This window comes from Mya arenaria, chromosome 17 (genome assembly GCF_026914265.1).
Source record: "Mya arenaria isolate MELC-2E11 chromosome 17, ASM2691426v1".
In the NCBI taxonomy this organism is placed as follows: Eukaryota; Metazoa; Mollusca; class Bivalvia; order Myida; family Myidae; genus Mya; species Mya arenaria.
Genome location: NC_069138.1, coordinates 53,369,538 through 53,386,103, shown reverse-complemented (window position 1 = coordinate 53,386,103; position 16,566 = coordinate 53,369,538). Strand labels below are relative to the sequence as shown.

The 16,566-nt window shown below is 37.1% G+C and overlaps 2 protein-coding genes across 5 annotated transcripts in view; one reads left to right on the top strand and one right to left on the bottom strand.

Annotated features, from left to right (window-relative positions):
• Nucleotides 1-4,741: 4,741 nt before the first annotated feature.
• Nucleotides 4,742-12,270, bottom strand: LOC128223622 (uncharacterized). The gene is made up of 8 exons (XM_052932895.1): nucleotides 12,176-12,270; nucleotides 11,326-11,429; nucleotides 8,311-8,429; nucleotides 7,658-7,768; nucleotides 6,575-6,653; nucleotides 6,190-6,285; nucleotides 5,987-6,083; nucleotides 4,742-4,834 (listed from the first exon to the last, which is right to left on the bottom strand). The coding sequence occupies exons 2-8, from the start codon at nucleotides 11,427-11,429 to the stop codon at nucleotides 4,742-4,744; spliced, it is 699 nt and encodes a 232-aa protein (XP_052788855.1). The 5' UTR covers nucleotides 12,176-12,270.
• A 308-nt stretch (nucleotides 12,271-12,578) lies between these two features.
• Nucleotides 12,579-16,566, top strand: part of LOC128224563 (serine/threonine kinase-like domain-containing protein STKLD1) — a 35,479-nt gene continuing 31,491 nt past the window's right edge. For all 4 annotated transcript variants that reach the window (XM_052934451.1, XM_052934450.1, XM_052934448.1 and 1 more), the window contains exons 1-5: nucleotides 12,579-12,616; nucleotides 12,734-12,820; nucleotides 14,980-15,024; nucleotides 15,306-15,380; nucleotides 16,214-16,318. In XM_052934451.1, coding sequence (XP_052790411.1) covers nucleotides 12,590-12,616; nucleotides 12,734-12,820; nucleotides 14,980-15,024; nucleotides 15,306-15,380; nucleotides 16,214-16,318 — 339 coding nt within the window. In that variant the 5' untranslated portion in view covers nucleotides 12,579-12,589. The remainder of the gene's footprint in view (nucleotides 12,617-12,733; nucleotides 12,821-14,979; nucleotides 15,025-15,305; nucleotides 15,381-16,213; nucleotides 16,319-16,566) is intronic.

The window sequence follows — 16,566 nt, the reverse complement described above, 5'->3', positions numbered from 1 at the left end:
TCGCAGAATTATTGACGACCATCTTGCAACAAGGAACATAACTCCATTTTAACCCTAAATACAAATAATGGCCCTTGAATGATTTTTTTTTTTATTATTTTCTTTTAATTTCTTTTGAAAGGCACATTTTTATATTCTTAACCACATTTTCATGAAGGGGAAAACAAGTCATTTGAATGACTTGCGTCATTGTTTGGGCAGGCTGGTGGGAAGGCAGTGTCAAAGTCACCTTATGTATTGAATTATTTTAGCTAGGTTTGACATAGCGTGACCAAACTTGGTATATAGGACAAGTTTATGCAGAGCTTTCATGGATTGCCTTTTGGCTCTCTTGGGTCAAGGTCACTGTTACTAAAAATAGATTACTGTTTCAATTATGGTTGACATACTGTGACCAAACTTGATATGTAGGAAGAGTTTATGGAGGACTTCCATGGGATTGTGTTTGGGGCCCTTAGAATCAATTTTTGTTACAAAAAATAGAAGAAAAGGTTGAAACTGAATCTCTTCTGCCAATCATTAGAAACCTGGTTTTGTCACGATTCTTGTTCACTTTTTAATTTGATTGTTTTACCAGTATTGCTTTTGACAGGCACATATTACATCATTATTGTATTCACTTCTAAGTCAAAGCGGCATAGTCTTATAACAGCTCTTGTTAAGTTAATTATGCCCCCATTCTAAGAAGAGGGGATATAAATGTATTGTTGTGGACATGTTGGTTGGACAGTCTGTCTGTAGACCAAAACTTGTCCAAGTGATTATAGAGCAATTCCTGGACCTATGGTCATCAGACTTGACATGGAGGCTAGGTCTGACCAGTAGATGCCCCCTATTCATTTAAGGTGTCAAAGGTCAAGGTCACAGTGACCTTTAACAAGAAAAGGTTGACCATATGATAACTCGACAATGCCTGCACCCAAGACCCACAGGCCTGACTTGGAGGTTGGGCCTGACCAGTAGATGACCCGTATTGATTTAAGGGTTCTTCGGGTCAAAGGTCACAGTGCCCTTGACTGCAAACTCGACAATTCCTGGACCTATGGTCATCAAACTTGAAATGAAGGTTGGGCCTGGCCAGTAAATGACCCCTATCGAATTAAGGGGTAATCGGGTCAAAGGTCACAGTGACATTGAATGCAAAAGCTAGTCTCAGTGATAACTCGACAAGGCCTGCACCCATGGCTCTCAAACTTTACATTTAGGTTGGGGGTGACCAGTAGGTAACCCCTATGGATTTTGAGTTCATAAAGTCAATGTTACAACTTATATAGGTAATTAATATTTACGTATTTCCTGCTGCGTAGAGGATACATGTTTATCTGCAAATGTCAGTCATCATTTGAATATGATTAAAAACTGTACCTACAGGCTACTACCCTCACTCTTTAGTCATAATCTTAAGATTGCCTCAAAGACATAGATGACATGGCGCTCAGGAGTTGGGGGGGGGGGGGGGGGGGGGGTAATGTTTGACAAACATCTCTTGTTATGTTCAGTTTGGTAACAAAAGTGGTGACTGAGTAGTATCATGTATAGTACGTTATGTTATACATTTGACAGCCATACATTGGACAAGTTGTAGCAATAAGAAGAGTTCTTTGTTTCTACGCAAGCCCATGGAGCAAATAATAAAACTTGGATTGCATGTTTGTATTGGTCATGGTCAGTTGCTGACCCCAAAGAGTTTGGGGACCAAGGGGTCAATTTCATGGTGACCTTTATCAGAATATTACGACCATGGCGATGTTTACAAGCAAAGGCTGATTTCGTTTCCGATCAATACATTTGGATATGTGCATAAGTCATAAACAGTAGATAACCTTTATTGTTTTTAGGATCATGGCGAAGTTTTCGGTGACCCGACAGGTGACTTACCCAATTCGCGTTATTCTAGCAGAGTGTGTTTTTTGAGTGTTAATGCATTTGCAATTTGGAACACAAACAACAACTGATAGTGATTCTTGACAGCCACTCTATGTTCAAATCCAACTCAAATAGAAGATGTGTGTTTATTGAGAGCCACTGTATTTCCAATTAAACACGAAAACAAGCTTCCAATTAAACACGAAAACAGGCTATATGTGTTTTTTAAGAGCCACTGTATTTCCAATTAAACACGAAAAGGAGCTGCATGTGTTTTTTAAGAGCCACTGCATTTCCAATTAAACCCGAAAAGGAGCTGCATGTGTTTATTGAAAGCCACTGTATTTCCAAACCCGAAAAGGAGCTGCATGTGTTTATTGAAAGCCACTGTATTTCCAATTAAACCCAAAAAGGAGCTGCATGTGTTTATTGAGAGTCACTGTATTTTACATCTGGAAAACAAAACGCACCCGAATGTGTTTCTCGCTTTCTTATTAGGCATGGTTAAGATACAATCCGGACAAGGTTCAGTCCAAAACAGTCATATCACCAGTACTCATTTTGACATTGAACCACTAATGTGACCTTGACCTTTGAGGCAGACGCTTGTGACTTGTATGTGGCACACCACTTAATCGTCATAAACATTCATGTGAAGCTACTTGTAAATTTTGTATTGCTCGGTTAGGAGGTGGCCCGGACAAGGAACAGTCCTATTAAGAGTAGTCATTTCAAGTTCAACCTTTGACCTTCATGTGTGACCTTAGAGGTACAGATCTTGGACACGCTGCCAAGGTGTGTTTTTTAATCCTATAATGCATGGTCAATTTAAAGTCCCGGCGAGGTTCAGTCCATACAGTACTCATTTTGACATTTGACCTTTAAGCGTGATATTGACCATTGAGGTACAGACCTTGGTCTTGTGCTCGACACGCCACCTCACCATGGTGAACCTTCATGGCAAATGTTTTGAAAATCCTAGTATGAATGGTCAACACACAATCCGGACAGGGATCATTTTAACCTTTGACCTCTAAGCGTGACATTGACCGTTGATGTACAGACCTTGGTCTTGGGTGTGACATGTCACTTCATCATGGTGAACATTCATGGCAAGTTATTTTGAAAATCCTGTATGGCATGGTCGAGATACAGTCCGAAAAGTTCAGTCTGGACGCACGGATACACGCATATACACCTTACCGCTTTAGTGACAAATATGCCTATAGTAAAGACACTGAATGTGTTACATTAGTGCCACTGTTATTTGCAATTTGCAACCAAAAAAGCAGCTGAATGAGTTTTTCTCGAGTGCCAATGAATGGAAATGAACACAAACACAGCTGAATGTGTTTCTAGGATGCCAATGAATTGGCAATGGACACAAACACAGCTGAATGTGTTTCTAGGATGGCAATGAACACAAACACAGCTGAATGTGTAGCTATGATGACATTGACATAATTGGCAATGAACACAAACACAGCTGAATGTGTTTCTAGGATGCTATTGAATTGGCAATGAAAACCAACACAGCTGTCTGTGTTTTTGAGGGCCACTGTATTTGCAATTTGGAACTAAAAAAAAACAGCTGAATGTGTTTCTTGGAAAGGGATTGACAAGAATAGAGCAATGTGATTCATTGTTTTTATTTAGAAAGAGAAACCAAGGTACGCAACTTAACCATCAATATAGAAAAAAATAACGATTTGAAAAGGATTAAGGATCATTTGCTTTTTGAAGGACTGAAAAAGCTTTTAAAACGGAGAAGTGCCCACGTATTAAAGTATCAAAATACACAGTTTAGTGAAGTCAGTTTGGGAAGAAAATCTTTTTTTTTATCATATAGCTTATAAACAGATATATATTGTTGTTGACTTTAAAACAATAAGGGACATACTTAAAAGGTATAAAAGGACTGACGTTTTCAATTGTAACTTTGAACACACATACTCACACACACACGCCCGCACGCGCACGCACGCGCACACACACACACACACACACGCCCGCACACACGCACGCACGCACGCACGCACGCACGCACACACACACACACACACACATGTATGTGGGACAAAGTCAGTTTAGAAACGAAAATCCAAAAGTGTTTCAAAAACGTAACTTCGACCACACACACAAACACATACAAACACATGTGGGACAAAGTCAGTTCAAAAACGAAACGCCAAAGGTGTTTTTGAACGTAACTTCGACCACACACACACACACACACACACACACACACGCACACACACACACACACACACACCACATTCATATACTTCTGCATACACACCACCACCATCACACTCGCACATACAAGTGGGACAAAGTCCGTCCAGAAACGAAAAGCCAAAAGTGTTTCAGAACGGAACTTCGACCACACTCGCACCCATACCACACATACATGCACCAATCCACACATACCATCACCATCACACTCACACAAATGTATGTGGGACAAAGTCCGCCCAGAAACGAAAAGCCAAAAGTGTTTCCAAACGTAACTTCGACCACACACACACATGCACGCACGCACGCACGCACACACACATACACACACACACACACACACACAAACACACACACGTACGCACACACGCAAAAGCACGCGCATACGCACCACCCCCAACACACACACACACACACACACACACACACACACACACACACACACACACAACACTAAATACATTCACATACACACGAGCGGAATTGTAAAAGTGAGAAAAGAGACATGAATCGTTATTTATAGTAGGCACTCTCGTTAAAGCATTTTCAGTCCAATTTTAGATTTAAAAGATATTTGTAAATAGCATGATTGAAAATATTATATTGATGGTATGTTTTATAAGTAATTTAAGAATGTCGGTTAAGCCAGCATACGCTTGCCGACATAATACACTACACCCGCCGCTACACCCGCGGCCCCGATCGCGACGGCCCATTTAAGGTATTTTGGGAACTGGAAATAAAGTAATTTAAAACAATTGTATGTATTCAATTCTGCATACAGTCATTTGGCATCGGAGTCAATTTCATCGTATATATCTAATAAAAAGTTGCCAGTATTCATTAAACATGTTAAGTCACATGGGTGAAAGTTTTCAGTATTGATACTGAATTCAGTATTTTGGAAAATATTTATCCTATACAATGTATTGTAAAAATGGCATTTCCCTATGTAAACACCCTATTTTCAGTATTGTGAAAAATTCAAACTTTCATCCATGTGTTAAGTCGTTTCTTAACTGAATTAAGACGATTTCCAAAATAATCTTGGTCAAATTAGAAGGAAAGTGTGTGTGTTTTTAAAAATATAAATATTCAATAAAATCAATTAAACTTAAGTGTTGTATATATATATGTAGTTGCATGTATTACATATCGAGCGACGAGTTAGCTAAATTCGATAAATTCGACGTTAGAAACAGTTAAATTATTAAAATATTTCTCTGTTTTCTAAAATTTTACCCGTTTCATTGTAAAAATCGTAACATAAACAGTATAATGTATCCGAATTGACAATTCTGTCTAGATGTATTTGGAAATGAACTGTAAAACCGTTATAAATTGGGCTCACAAAAAGGGCAAGTTCATTTTGTTAGCTTAACGTAAAATTACATGTAGCTTAATCGATTTAAATGGTTTGGAAAACGCCAGGAAGGCGTAATATTATAAAGATTGCCAGGAAGGCGTAATATTATAAAGATTTACATCGGAAACCTGAATTTTCTAATGCTTAATTCAAAATAATGAAATCGTACCACTTAACTTCAGCAGCCATTTGTTTAAAACTGATTAATTAGTTAACTGACTACATGTTGTCTTTCGGCTATAGTTGACTCTTAAAACCATTTGGTTTGTTAGTAGTTATTATTGGATAAATATTGACCAATCAATAGCATTTTTGATAACTTTGACCAAACCAAAGATTTAAACAGTTTTATATAATTGGCTGCTGTCAGTAAAAATGTTTATTGATTGGTCAATATATATCCAATGATGACTGTTGACCAATGAAATTGCTATGTTTAAACAAACCAAAAGATAACCTGCGAAGTCAAGTTTTAGACGATTTGGTGCCAGGTTTTCTCCAAGTTCAACATTTGGTTACCTTTTTTGCAGGCTTTTCTTCACATAAAGGCGGGGCGCGTGTACATGTTGAGTCGATAATGTTGGGCAACGTTCTTGGAGTTTCGACTGGTATTTGTCTAAAATATAGTTCATGTAATTTGGAATTAAAGCGTTATGAATACATGTATAATAATAAGTAATTTTCTCTCGTTGTTTCAACAATTTTGAAAAAAAACAACATACCTCTTTGGCGGTGTTGATGGCTGGGTTGGGATCGCCACGTCGTCAAAAACTACGTGTTTTTTGTCGGGAGATTTCACCGTACTACTGATGTGAAGGCTGCCATGACAAACAAACAAAATCGTAAATAGTAATAAAAATGTTTTATCAAAACTTAATATTAATAATTTCCTGTCTTATTTATTCAATTTCAATTAACACATTGCTATTTATTATTATTTTCATTATTATTATTATTATTATTATTATTATTATTATTATTATTATTATTATTATTATTATTATTCATAGAAGTATATCTCGCGTGACATACCTGCAATATTTATACAGTCAAAAACTTGTAAAAAAATGTACCAAAAAACAAACAAAACACGTTCTGTTTATTTACCATTGGTCGGCAACAGCGGTGGGTTCAACAAGCGACGCGGTGTATGCATACATAGGTGACGCCGGCTTAGGTTTGCGTTCTGGAAGATATACATTTTTAAATGAAAAGTGCCCGTGGTGCCTGGAATGTGCATAACAAAATGTCATTCATGCTTCAAAAGATCGTTTCTTCTGCTTCATCCAGGAGATGTGTTTCTTATAAAATGGTATCAAACATAAAGCAAACTATTTCGTTTTGCACGAAGACGATGGCAACAATGTTATAACAACATCACAGTGTAGCCACGAGTTATTTTCTTTGAAAAAGAAAAGGTTGAGCTTCTTTGGCAATTGAAATAACTCGGGTTATCTCGCTCAAGCTCGAGTCATGTCGTTCAAGCTCTGATAATCTCGCTCAAGCTCGAGTCTTGTCGCTCAAGCTCTGATCATCTCGCTAAATCTCGGGTCATCTCGCTCAAGCTCGGGTCATCTCGCTCAAGCTTTGGTCATCTCGCTCAAGCTCGAGTCATGTCGCTCAAGCTCTGATCATCTCGCTCAATCTCGAGTCATGTCGCTCAAGCTCGGATCATCTCGCTCAAGCTCTGATCATCTTGCTCAAGCTCGAGTCATGTCGCTCAAGCTCGGATCATCTCGCTCAAGCTCGAGTTATGTCGCTCAAGCTCTGATCATCTCGCTCAATCTCGGGTCATGTCGCTCAAGGTCTGATCATCTCGCTCAATCTCGGGTCATGTCGCTCAAGCTCGAGTCATGTCGCTCAAGCTCTGATCATCTCGCTCTATCTCGGGTCATATCGCTCAAGCCTAGGCCATCTCGCTCAAGCTTAGATTTTCTGGGGATACCCCTATCGTGAGCTGGGGTTTTATTCATAAAACGTCTTAGTAAGTGAAATTTGGAAACAAAGTTTTTAAATACGATTTTGTTATATTTTTATTCAAATTACTTTTTTATTTCTTATTTATTTTTCTATCGTCTTTTCATATTTGTGGTAAAAAAAAACTTGTTATTTTTCTTTAAACTCAACTTCAATTAGCTGAAAATATTAACTAGTATGCTTTATGAATACGGGCCTGGGTTGTTCTGTTACCTGCTATTTTGGGAATGACGTCCCATTGTACGTCGTAAACAACAACGTCCTCTGGCTCGTTGACAACGATGCGCTTATTCTCGAAAGCCTCCCACCTTAGTGGCCTCTTGTCTAGGAAATATAAGACATTTTAGTTTAAATACATATTAATCATTTTACTAATAGCACGTCTTATTTATTATATATTCATTTCTTTCAGCTTGATTGTGAAGAACGCTGATAGCCTATAAAATCAGTCACGAGTCCACTTCCGAGGAGGTAGAAATCAGTACTGATGTCCATTTGAAAGTTCACGAAAAAGTACCGCTAGTGGGGATCGAACCCACAACCTCCTATCAGAGGCGAACACCTATACCACATATCCATCCTCACCCTCATTTCATATTTCGTTTCTCAATAGACAACAGTGTGTGTAACATCATATAAAGCCTGATATTCTATCAATGGCAGAGGTATCCATGAATAAAGAAAACAGTAGACTATCAAGAACGTCCAGTGCATTTTTGCTGGTACAGATTTACTTTCTGTAGATATTGTCTCCGATAAAACTATTTGCCTCCCCTTCTGTCGTTAACTGTACAATTCATAAATAATACTCTCGTACAGATTGTTATCGTAAATAAGGAACTGATAAAACCAAAAACTATATTTACTGATGTCCAGGGTCACCCATTTGAACTCTAGGGCGGTTCCCCGCTCTATTTTGATGGTAGCGGTGAAATCATTTGTGTTTGTCCTCTTCACGCCGATGACTCCATCAAACGGGTTCCAGCTGTTGAAAGTATACATGGATGAGAGGCTGTAGTTCCCCCTGCTAAAGGGGCATTTTCTTGGCATTTGAAAAAACAACAACAAAACCTTACCGATATCTATGCCAAAGTGTCATAATTAATGTTTCGTGCTTTTTGCAGCAATTAATTATTTTCTAGCGTTTTTCGTGTGCTTGTTTACATACAAATGTATTACTAAAGTTATTACTAATTTAATAAAAGATATTTTGGTGCATGTTTGGTGTGTTAAGTATTGTCTGATTGAGGAAGGATGTCTCTCGTAAAGAGGACTGTTAGTGTTTAACCTTTTACCTCTAAACATTGTTGACGACAAAGTATCCCTGTTGTGCCGTTAACTGTTGTTATGAAGTTGCGTTTTAAAAGTTATGATCATAGGCAGAGATCCGAAAATGAACACGCCATTAAAATGTGCTTGATCTTGTTCCCGTTCCGATTTCTTTTGCATATGTGCCCATTGAAAATGGAATGTGGGCCATTGTATGAAGGGGCACTAATCCCATTCTGAAACTATTTAACTATTTTTTTTGTCTTTGCGCGGTTGGATTATTTTTTTGCGTTTCAAGTGCTTGAACAATTGAATGATAATTGCTTCAACTCCGCCTCAATCCATTAAGAAATTCAAATAAAGTGTAACAGCTATAGCATGTCAATCGACAAAGCATGCATAACAGTCGCCATCACCGATTGGAGAGTAACAAGTGGGACTAACTAATGAAAAGGCGGGCTTGACCCCCACCCCACCCCACGCAAAGCACCCATACACGCGCATTTTTAATTGGGTTAACATAAGCCGTCAGATAAAACACTCACAATAATAGCACGGTAATAACCGAAGCATGCATCTATTTAGAGAGTTGATACCACTGTGTCTCCTAGGTGCAGTTTAGCAATGCGAATGCTTCCTGACTGACGAACATGTTTGCAAACAGAAGTAAGGTCAGCGATGACAAAAATATTTCTGCAATTGTTAAAGCAATTGTTTTATTCTGTTACCAAGACTCTTCAGACGCAATCGACACCTACATTATAGAAGTGCGCAATCGACACCTACATTATAGAAGTGCGCAATCGACACCCACATTATAGAAGTGCGCAATCGACACCCACATTATAGAAGTGCGCAATCGACACCCACATTATAGAAGTGCGCAATCGACACCCACATTATAGAAGTGCGCAATCGACACCCACATTATAGAAGTGCGCAATCGACACCCACATTATAGAAGTGCGCAATCGACACCTACATTATAGAAGTGCGCAATCGACACCTACATTATAGAAGTGCGCAATCGACACCTACATTATAGAAGTGCGCAATCGACACCTACATTATAGAAGTGCGCAATCGACACCTACATTATAGAAGTGCGCAATCGACACCTACATTATAGAAGTGCGCAATCGACACCTACATTATAGAAGTGCGCAATCGACACCTACATTATAGAAGTGCGCAATCGACACCCACATTATAGAAGTGCGCAATCGACACCCACATTATAGAAGTGCGCAATCGACACCCACATTATAGAAGTGCGCAATCGACACCTACATTATAGAAGTGCGCAATCGACACCTACATTATAGAAGTGCGCAATCGACACCTACATTATAGAAGTGCGCAATCGACACCCACATTATAGAAGTGCGCAATCGACACCCACATTATAGAAGTGCGCAATCGACACCCACATAATAGAAGTGCGCAATCGACACCCACATTATAGAAGTGCGCAATCGACACCTACATTATAGAAGTGCGCAATCGACACCTACATTATAGAAGTGCGCAATCGACACCTACATTATAGAAGTGCGCAATCGACACCTACATAATAGAAGTGCGCAATCGACACCCACATTATAGAAGTGCGCAATCGACACCTACATTATAGAAGTGCGCAATCGACACCTACATTATAGAAGTGCGCAATCGACACCTACATTATAGAAGTGCGCAATCGACACCTACATTATAGAAGTGCAAAGGACGAAAAATTCCAACTCGCGTATTGATTATTTTAATCCTGCCATTGGACATTTCCCTATGCGAAAACTGTATTTTCATTTTCTTTCTGCCAGAAAAGCGTGCCTTTATTTTATTACATCTTATTTTTGTAATTTCTCAACGCATTTTAGAAAATCGTTTTTCCTCGTAGGTGTAAACATTAATCAATATAATAGAAACTCCATTTGCTGATTTGGAAAACTGTATTTGATCTTCCTGTTATTCCTATATGAGTGAAAGTCATTTGATAGTTTACTATAGCCAAAATGACAGGTGCAGTATACTTCGTGGTAAATGCTTTCCGCTTTATTGCGTTTATTTAGGCCCGTATCGACTGTAAAAGACAGAATTTTTGAAAATATAATTTAGGCACACCCTCGACTAACAAAAAATGACCATTTGAGTATAGTAGATATAAAAATACACTTTTTGGCAAAGATTAAAATGGCCGAAAGTTATCCGGGGGGGGGGTGAAGCCAAGAAAAAACCTTGACCTTGTAGAGCCATGCATGCTTTAAGGGTACAATTGCATGAGCATACACTCTTACAGCCATTGACGCTTTTAATTTATGAATGTAAAGTCGAAACTCGCTATGTCGAACTATGTTGTCTGTTTTTTTCCGGTTATGTCGAACATTTTTCGAACAATATTCTGTGTTTCGTTAGGCATGCTTTGTATTTCTGTTATGTCGATTGTTCGTTATATCGAAGTACATCCGGAGGTCAACGCGACTTCGACATATCGGGTTCTGTTGACAGTACATACCTTTCCAACAATGTGACATTAACACGGCGGCACATACACATTTGTTCCTCTTTTCATTGAGCATAAATTATAAAATTATTTACAATTGAATATAACACACCTTCCTAGCTCTGGAACGTTTCCACAAAGGCATATGTATACCTCTGCCCCCATGAAGTTGTATTTGACCCGGAACTTCCGTATTACTTTCTCCTTTTCGGCCATCTTAAATTTAATAACACGCAAAATTTATGTTCTGTTCTAAAACTTCATTTAAAGAGCACTTTAAAATAATTTTGAAAAAAGGAAGCATTTTACACTATGGGGAGATAAGAATGAAAATATTTTAAGATTCTTTATCGAGCGCAAAATTTTTGTACTGGACAAAGTGTTCATATATATGTTTAATAGGTAGAATATAATGAAAACCTTTCATTATCGTATAACGGATTTTAAAACTGAGATCCTGTGAAAAGTGATCACCTAACAGTCCCAAATTGAACTGTGATAGCTTATAAATGTATATGTTCATGTATCATGTGAACATAAAATTGTGAACTATATCGACGTGAACGGATAATAAGTTTCATCCAACCAAGTTTAACTTGAAATGTCAAATCAGACCGAACATGAAACAGTGCAAACCCTTTTAAACAGCCTAAAGAAACCAATTGTTCATGGGACCGCTGTAGTCCCTTTCGGCTCTACATATCGTGAATTTTGTGAAACAAAAAACATTAACCTAAATAAGTAAATCTAATACGCATACTGTACCGAACAAATGTACATATATACGGTATTCTTGATTAATGAACTAATGTAGAATAGTTATATATCATTTGTAAAAGGTCTGGGTGTACAATATTTGGTCGTTTAACGACAAAGCCCAGTATCGGCATCATTTCAAATGATTTTACTTTAACACTAAAGTTATAACACTAATTGTGCATTCAATGCACATTTGATTTTACCTTGCCTGCCCAAGCAATTAAGCTTTCCAAAACCTGAGTGCGAAAAGATGAGTCAGCCTGAAATTTCACGGTAAAATATTTGATAAATAAAAAACCGAGAAAATGATGCTGAACGTGTGCTTTCCCTTTACTACTGATGATGACTAATCGCCATGACGATGGCGTCACGCGTCGTGCGCAGTAACAATAGCTATTTGAAGTTTCCGGTTACAAAGAAAAAGAAAGTCAAATGCTCTGCAAAGTAATAGCTTTGACTACTTCATTAATTATATTATTTGTTCATCTCATTATAGTTAAACGTTTTTGGTCGACAACTCATGCAGATAACTCTGGTTTCTTTGTTATACACTGATCGATTTAATTCACAAATTGTATTCGACAAATAAAGTCACGCATGCGCAAACTGAAAGCTTGATGTTGTCAAGTATGGAGAACTACACGGTAATAAACGGGAGTTGTGCATTTTTGTTTATATAATTTAGGGCAATATAAGTGTCGTCATGTTGTTAATATATGTTTTTTTTGTATTAAGCCAACTCTACTATTTAATATTTCCAGATCAAGGAACAAATTGGAAAAGGAGGTCAAGCCACTGTTCACATCGTTGAAAGACAACTAGATAATAAACAGTTTGTGTTGAAAAAGGTAGTCTTTTATATCTACCGTTCTTTTAGCATTATATTTATAATTGTCCCTGTTAAAAGAATTGAATTTAAACCAATTTTTTGTGAAGAAAACAGACTTTTCTTAAAGAAAGAGGAAAGATACAAAATTACATTTCCATACATGCCATATTTTCTGGAGACCATTCAGGGGGATTTGTTCAAAAGGCTGAAAATTCAGGGGGATTTTGGTTGTATTCAGGGGGATTTTTTTAGCAGGTCTAAGTTGGCGAAATTTTAAAGTATTTTTAGACGCAAGTATGAAAAAATGTATTCACATATAGTTTGCTTTGAAAACCTCTTAACTTTTTCATTATACAGAATTATTTTATGTCATGATTTATCATATTTTTATGATACACTGTCATGTCATACTGTAATGCACTTGCAGAACAAAATATGTCATTGGAAAAATATGTTTTCAAGACAATTAAATTAAATTTACCTTCCTCCAGAGTCTTTTAAAAAAATGTGCTTAATTCTATCAGCTTTGATGACTTTCAGACAATAAGAGAATAGAATAAATATTATTAATTTCTTCCTTCCAAAATAGTAATATTTCTTTGCCTTTGATAATTACTACAAATTAATTGATCACTTGTTATAAAAGTTTCCTTTTGGCATTTCACCCTGGTGGAGTTGTTTCTTTACATTCAGTCCCACTCAAATACTGTGGTTTTACTTTGTCATTATTGCCTGATGTAAAATTTCTAAACAATTTTTTTTTTTTTTTTTTTAAATTCCGGGGGATTTTTATCTCCCGCCGGGAGACCGGTGGATGGATCGAAATTCCGGGGGATTTTTCACCCCGCCGGGGGATATGGCATGTATGCATTTCACAACTGGCCCATATGTCAGTAACACTCGGAAGAGGAGTTGACATTAAACAGAGATAGATAGATAGTCCACTTAAATGGCCGTTACGGTCAATGAGTCTTTTGACGATTTTTTTGACAATGACAGACTCGTGACGTCCACCATCCCAGCAAAAGCAAAAAGTAGCCAACGGTCCTTGGGCAGAGAATCCTGCCTCAATTTTGAAATTATTTCCGTTATAAATTCAAATTTCTATGAAAATATTATTGCCTACTATTAAACACAAATTTATTTATGTCATTATGCTAAACAAACATGTTCAGATATCATAAAAACACTTACATGTGTCGATTGTTTATCAAGTATCCTGATATCTTGTAAATCAGGGACAAATCTGACAGGTTGTGTACATGTTTAACGGTCTCCATGACCCAGAATATATTTATGTGAAAATAACAACTGTAATTCAATCCAGTTTAGATCAATGTCAGGCATATATTGAACAACTTTATCATTATTATTCAACATCGATGCATAATATTACTATACAGTCTTTCGCCTGTTGTTTAATGGCAGAGAGTTGTAGCGAAAAAAGGATACATAAGTAAAGTCAAAATAAAAAAGTATCCCTGATCGCTCATTATTGTAGCTAGTGTGGCCTAGTGCAGGGATTGTGGACTTGTGTTAATTTTGACCACTGCTGGCCCACTAACTTCTTTGGTTTGCTTTACAAGTTTCTGTGCCTGAATAAGCCTAAAAGTTTAATTAGGGGAGGGGTCAGCAAAACTGTTAATGGGTTTAAGAACAGGCCAGAATGGTAGAGCACCATGGTAGAGTAGTCCAAATAATTGTATGTTGACGTTTTTTTTATGATTTTTGATATGGAAAATCCATTATTTTAGACTACATCGTAGGGTTCAGGCAGTTGTGCTTCAAACTCTGCACTATGGCACTTTTCCTCCAAGGTTAACCTTAGAACTGAAGTGTGTTTTGGGGAGCAACAGCCGCCTGGTTAGCTCAGTTGGTTAGAACACACTGCTAGTGTTCCACTGGTCATGGGTTCAAGCCTGCACCGGGTGCACTTTTTCTCAATGGTTTACACTAGAACTCGCGTGGAGAAGTGATTACAGAAACTTAGTTATATATATTCAAATAATTGGCTTGTACATGTACAATGTAGTAATACCATTACTGACAAAGTTTTGTGTTCAAACAGGGCTGAGTGGTGATAAGAACATTAAAGAAGGAATTGTTTTAGCTCTTCCAATATCATTGTGTTTTTGTTTTTTTAATCAATTATGTCCATTATGGACTTCTTATTTTCAGGTTGAGTGCTTTGATGAGAGTGAGGCTAACAAGGCCTTCAAAGAGGTAAAATTCAATATCGATTAATTCAATGGTACCTGAATAATTATGAAGCTTTTATAAAGTTATGATTGATTAATGTTATAGTTTTCATATAACTTTGTCAGTCATTGTAAGAAATCACAAAGTACTTGTGGTTTGGTATACATGTAGGTATCATAGGCAAAAGATATATTAGGCACTGCTTTGTCAGATTCATTTCCTTCTCCATTACTTATTGAATCAATAATTACATGCATATACAGGTGTATATACAATTGATATTGAAATTAGCCATATTTTTTCAGGCCGAAGCACTAAGAGATCTCCAACATGTCTATGTTTCAGGCTACAATGAGTTCTTTGTTTTGTGGGAAAAACAGGTTAGATTGAATACTTATAGATGTTCTGTTATCAATGAAATTCTTAGTTCCGAATATTTTTTTATATTTCTTAGATTTACTTAAACTGGATTGTGACCAAATCTGTTAGCTCAAGTCCATGTTCAGGGTAGAAACCAGTGCTGTTGCAGGGTTCCATCTGGGTTCTAAAAAGTTGTCGCCACTTTTCCGCCAGGGGGTTATAAGGGAGCCGCTAAAAGGCCCCCGTACGGGTCCAGGGCAGCGTTCTTGTGGGGGTTCAGAGAGGGCAAATCCCCCCTTGAAGTTCATGGTGTTTAGGCATTTTCAGAGCCTTAGATTGGATTTTATTAGCACATTGTCATGCAAAAACATATTATTTTATTGTAGATGAAGCACACGTTATTATCAAATTGTTATTCTATTGACAATATATATGGGCAAGTAAATAAATAAAAAAATAATGAAAATATTAAAAAAATGGGACATACATCAATATGTTGATTTCTGTCTATTGCCTGCATACAATTTTGTCATTGAATTTAAAAGTAAAATTACGATATTATGAAATAAACTTAAAATAAATGGAAACTCAAAGAAATATACTGTGAGAAAGTGCCCGTGGAAACTGGGACCGTTTTGTGTTTGAGACACACACATACATTGATAGACAAGCTCACCCTATCATTTCCCTCAATCCATTGAAACAATATGTAATAGTCATGTTAAATTGCTATAAAATAGTTATGTAAAAAGGATTTACCCAAGTTATTGAAACTTAATGCAGAAATCAGATGAAAGAATGGAAAAAAGACACTTCTTTGGTTACCACACTAGTGGCTATTGACATTTTTCAGGATTCCTCAGTATACATCTGTATCTTGATGGATTACTACCCAGAAGGCACTCTTGACACCATGCTGGAAAAATACAGACAGAAAAATGGGGTTATTCAAGAGCAGGTAGGAAATTAATCATTTGTTAGAAGAAGTTGTTAAATAAACTAGCTAAAACAGAATTTGGTGCAATGGATTTTGAATGTACATTGGCTAATTTATCTTCAATTTTTGCTTACTGCCAATAATATTATTTTTTTTAATTGACAAAGTTTTGTTTTAATGATTTTGAAGTTAATGGAACTAAGAAATATTTGGTTCTGGTGAGATTCAAACCTATAACACAATTATATTACATGCTCATGATGTGACCA

What these genes read in the sequence shown, in the direction of transcription:
- LOC128223622 (XM_052932895.1), bottom strand. Translation starts at nt 11,429, where the DNA reads ATGGCCGAAAAGGAGAAAGTAATACGGAAGTTCCGGGTCAAATACAAC. An exon ending in ATGGGTGACCCTGGACATCA is followed by an intron (nt 7,769 to 8,310) that starts GTAAATATAGTT and finishes TATATTTCCTAG; the next exon opens with ACAAGAGGCCACTAAGGTGG. An exon ending in ACCGCTGTTGCCGACCAATG is followed by an intron (nt 6,286 to 6,574) that starts GTAAATAAACAG and finishes TTGTCATGGCAG; the next exon opens with CCTTCACATCAGTAGTACGG.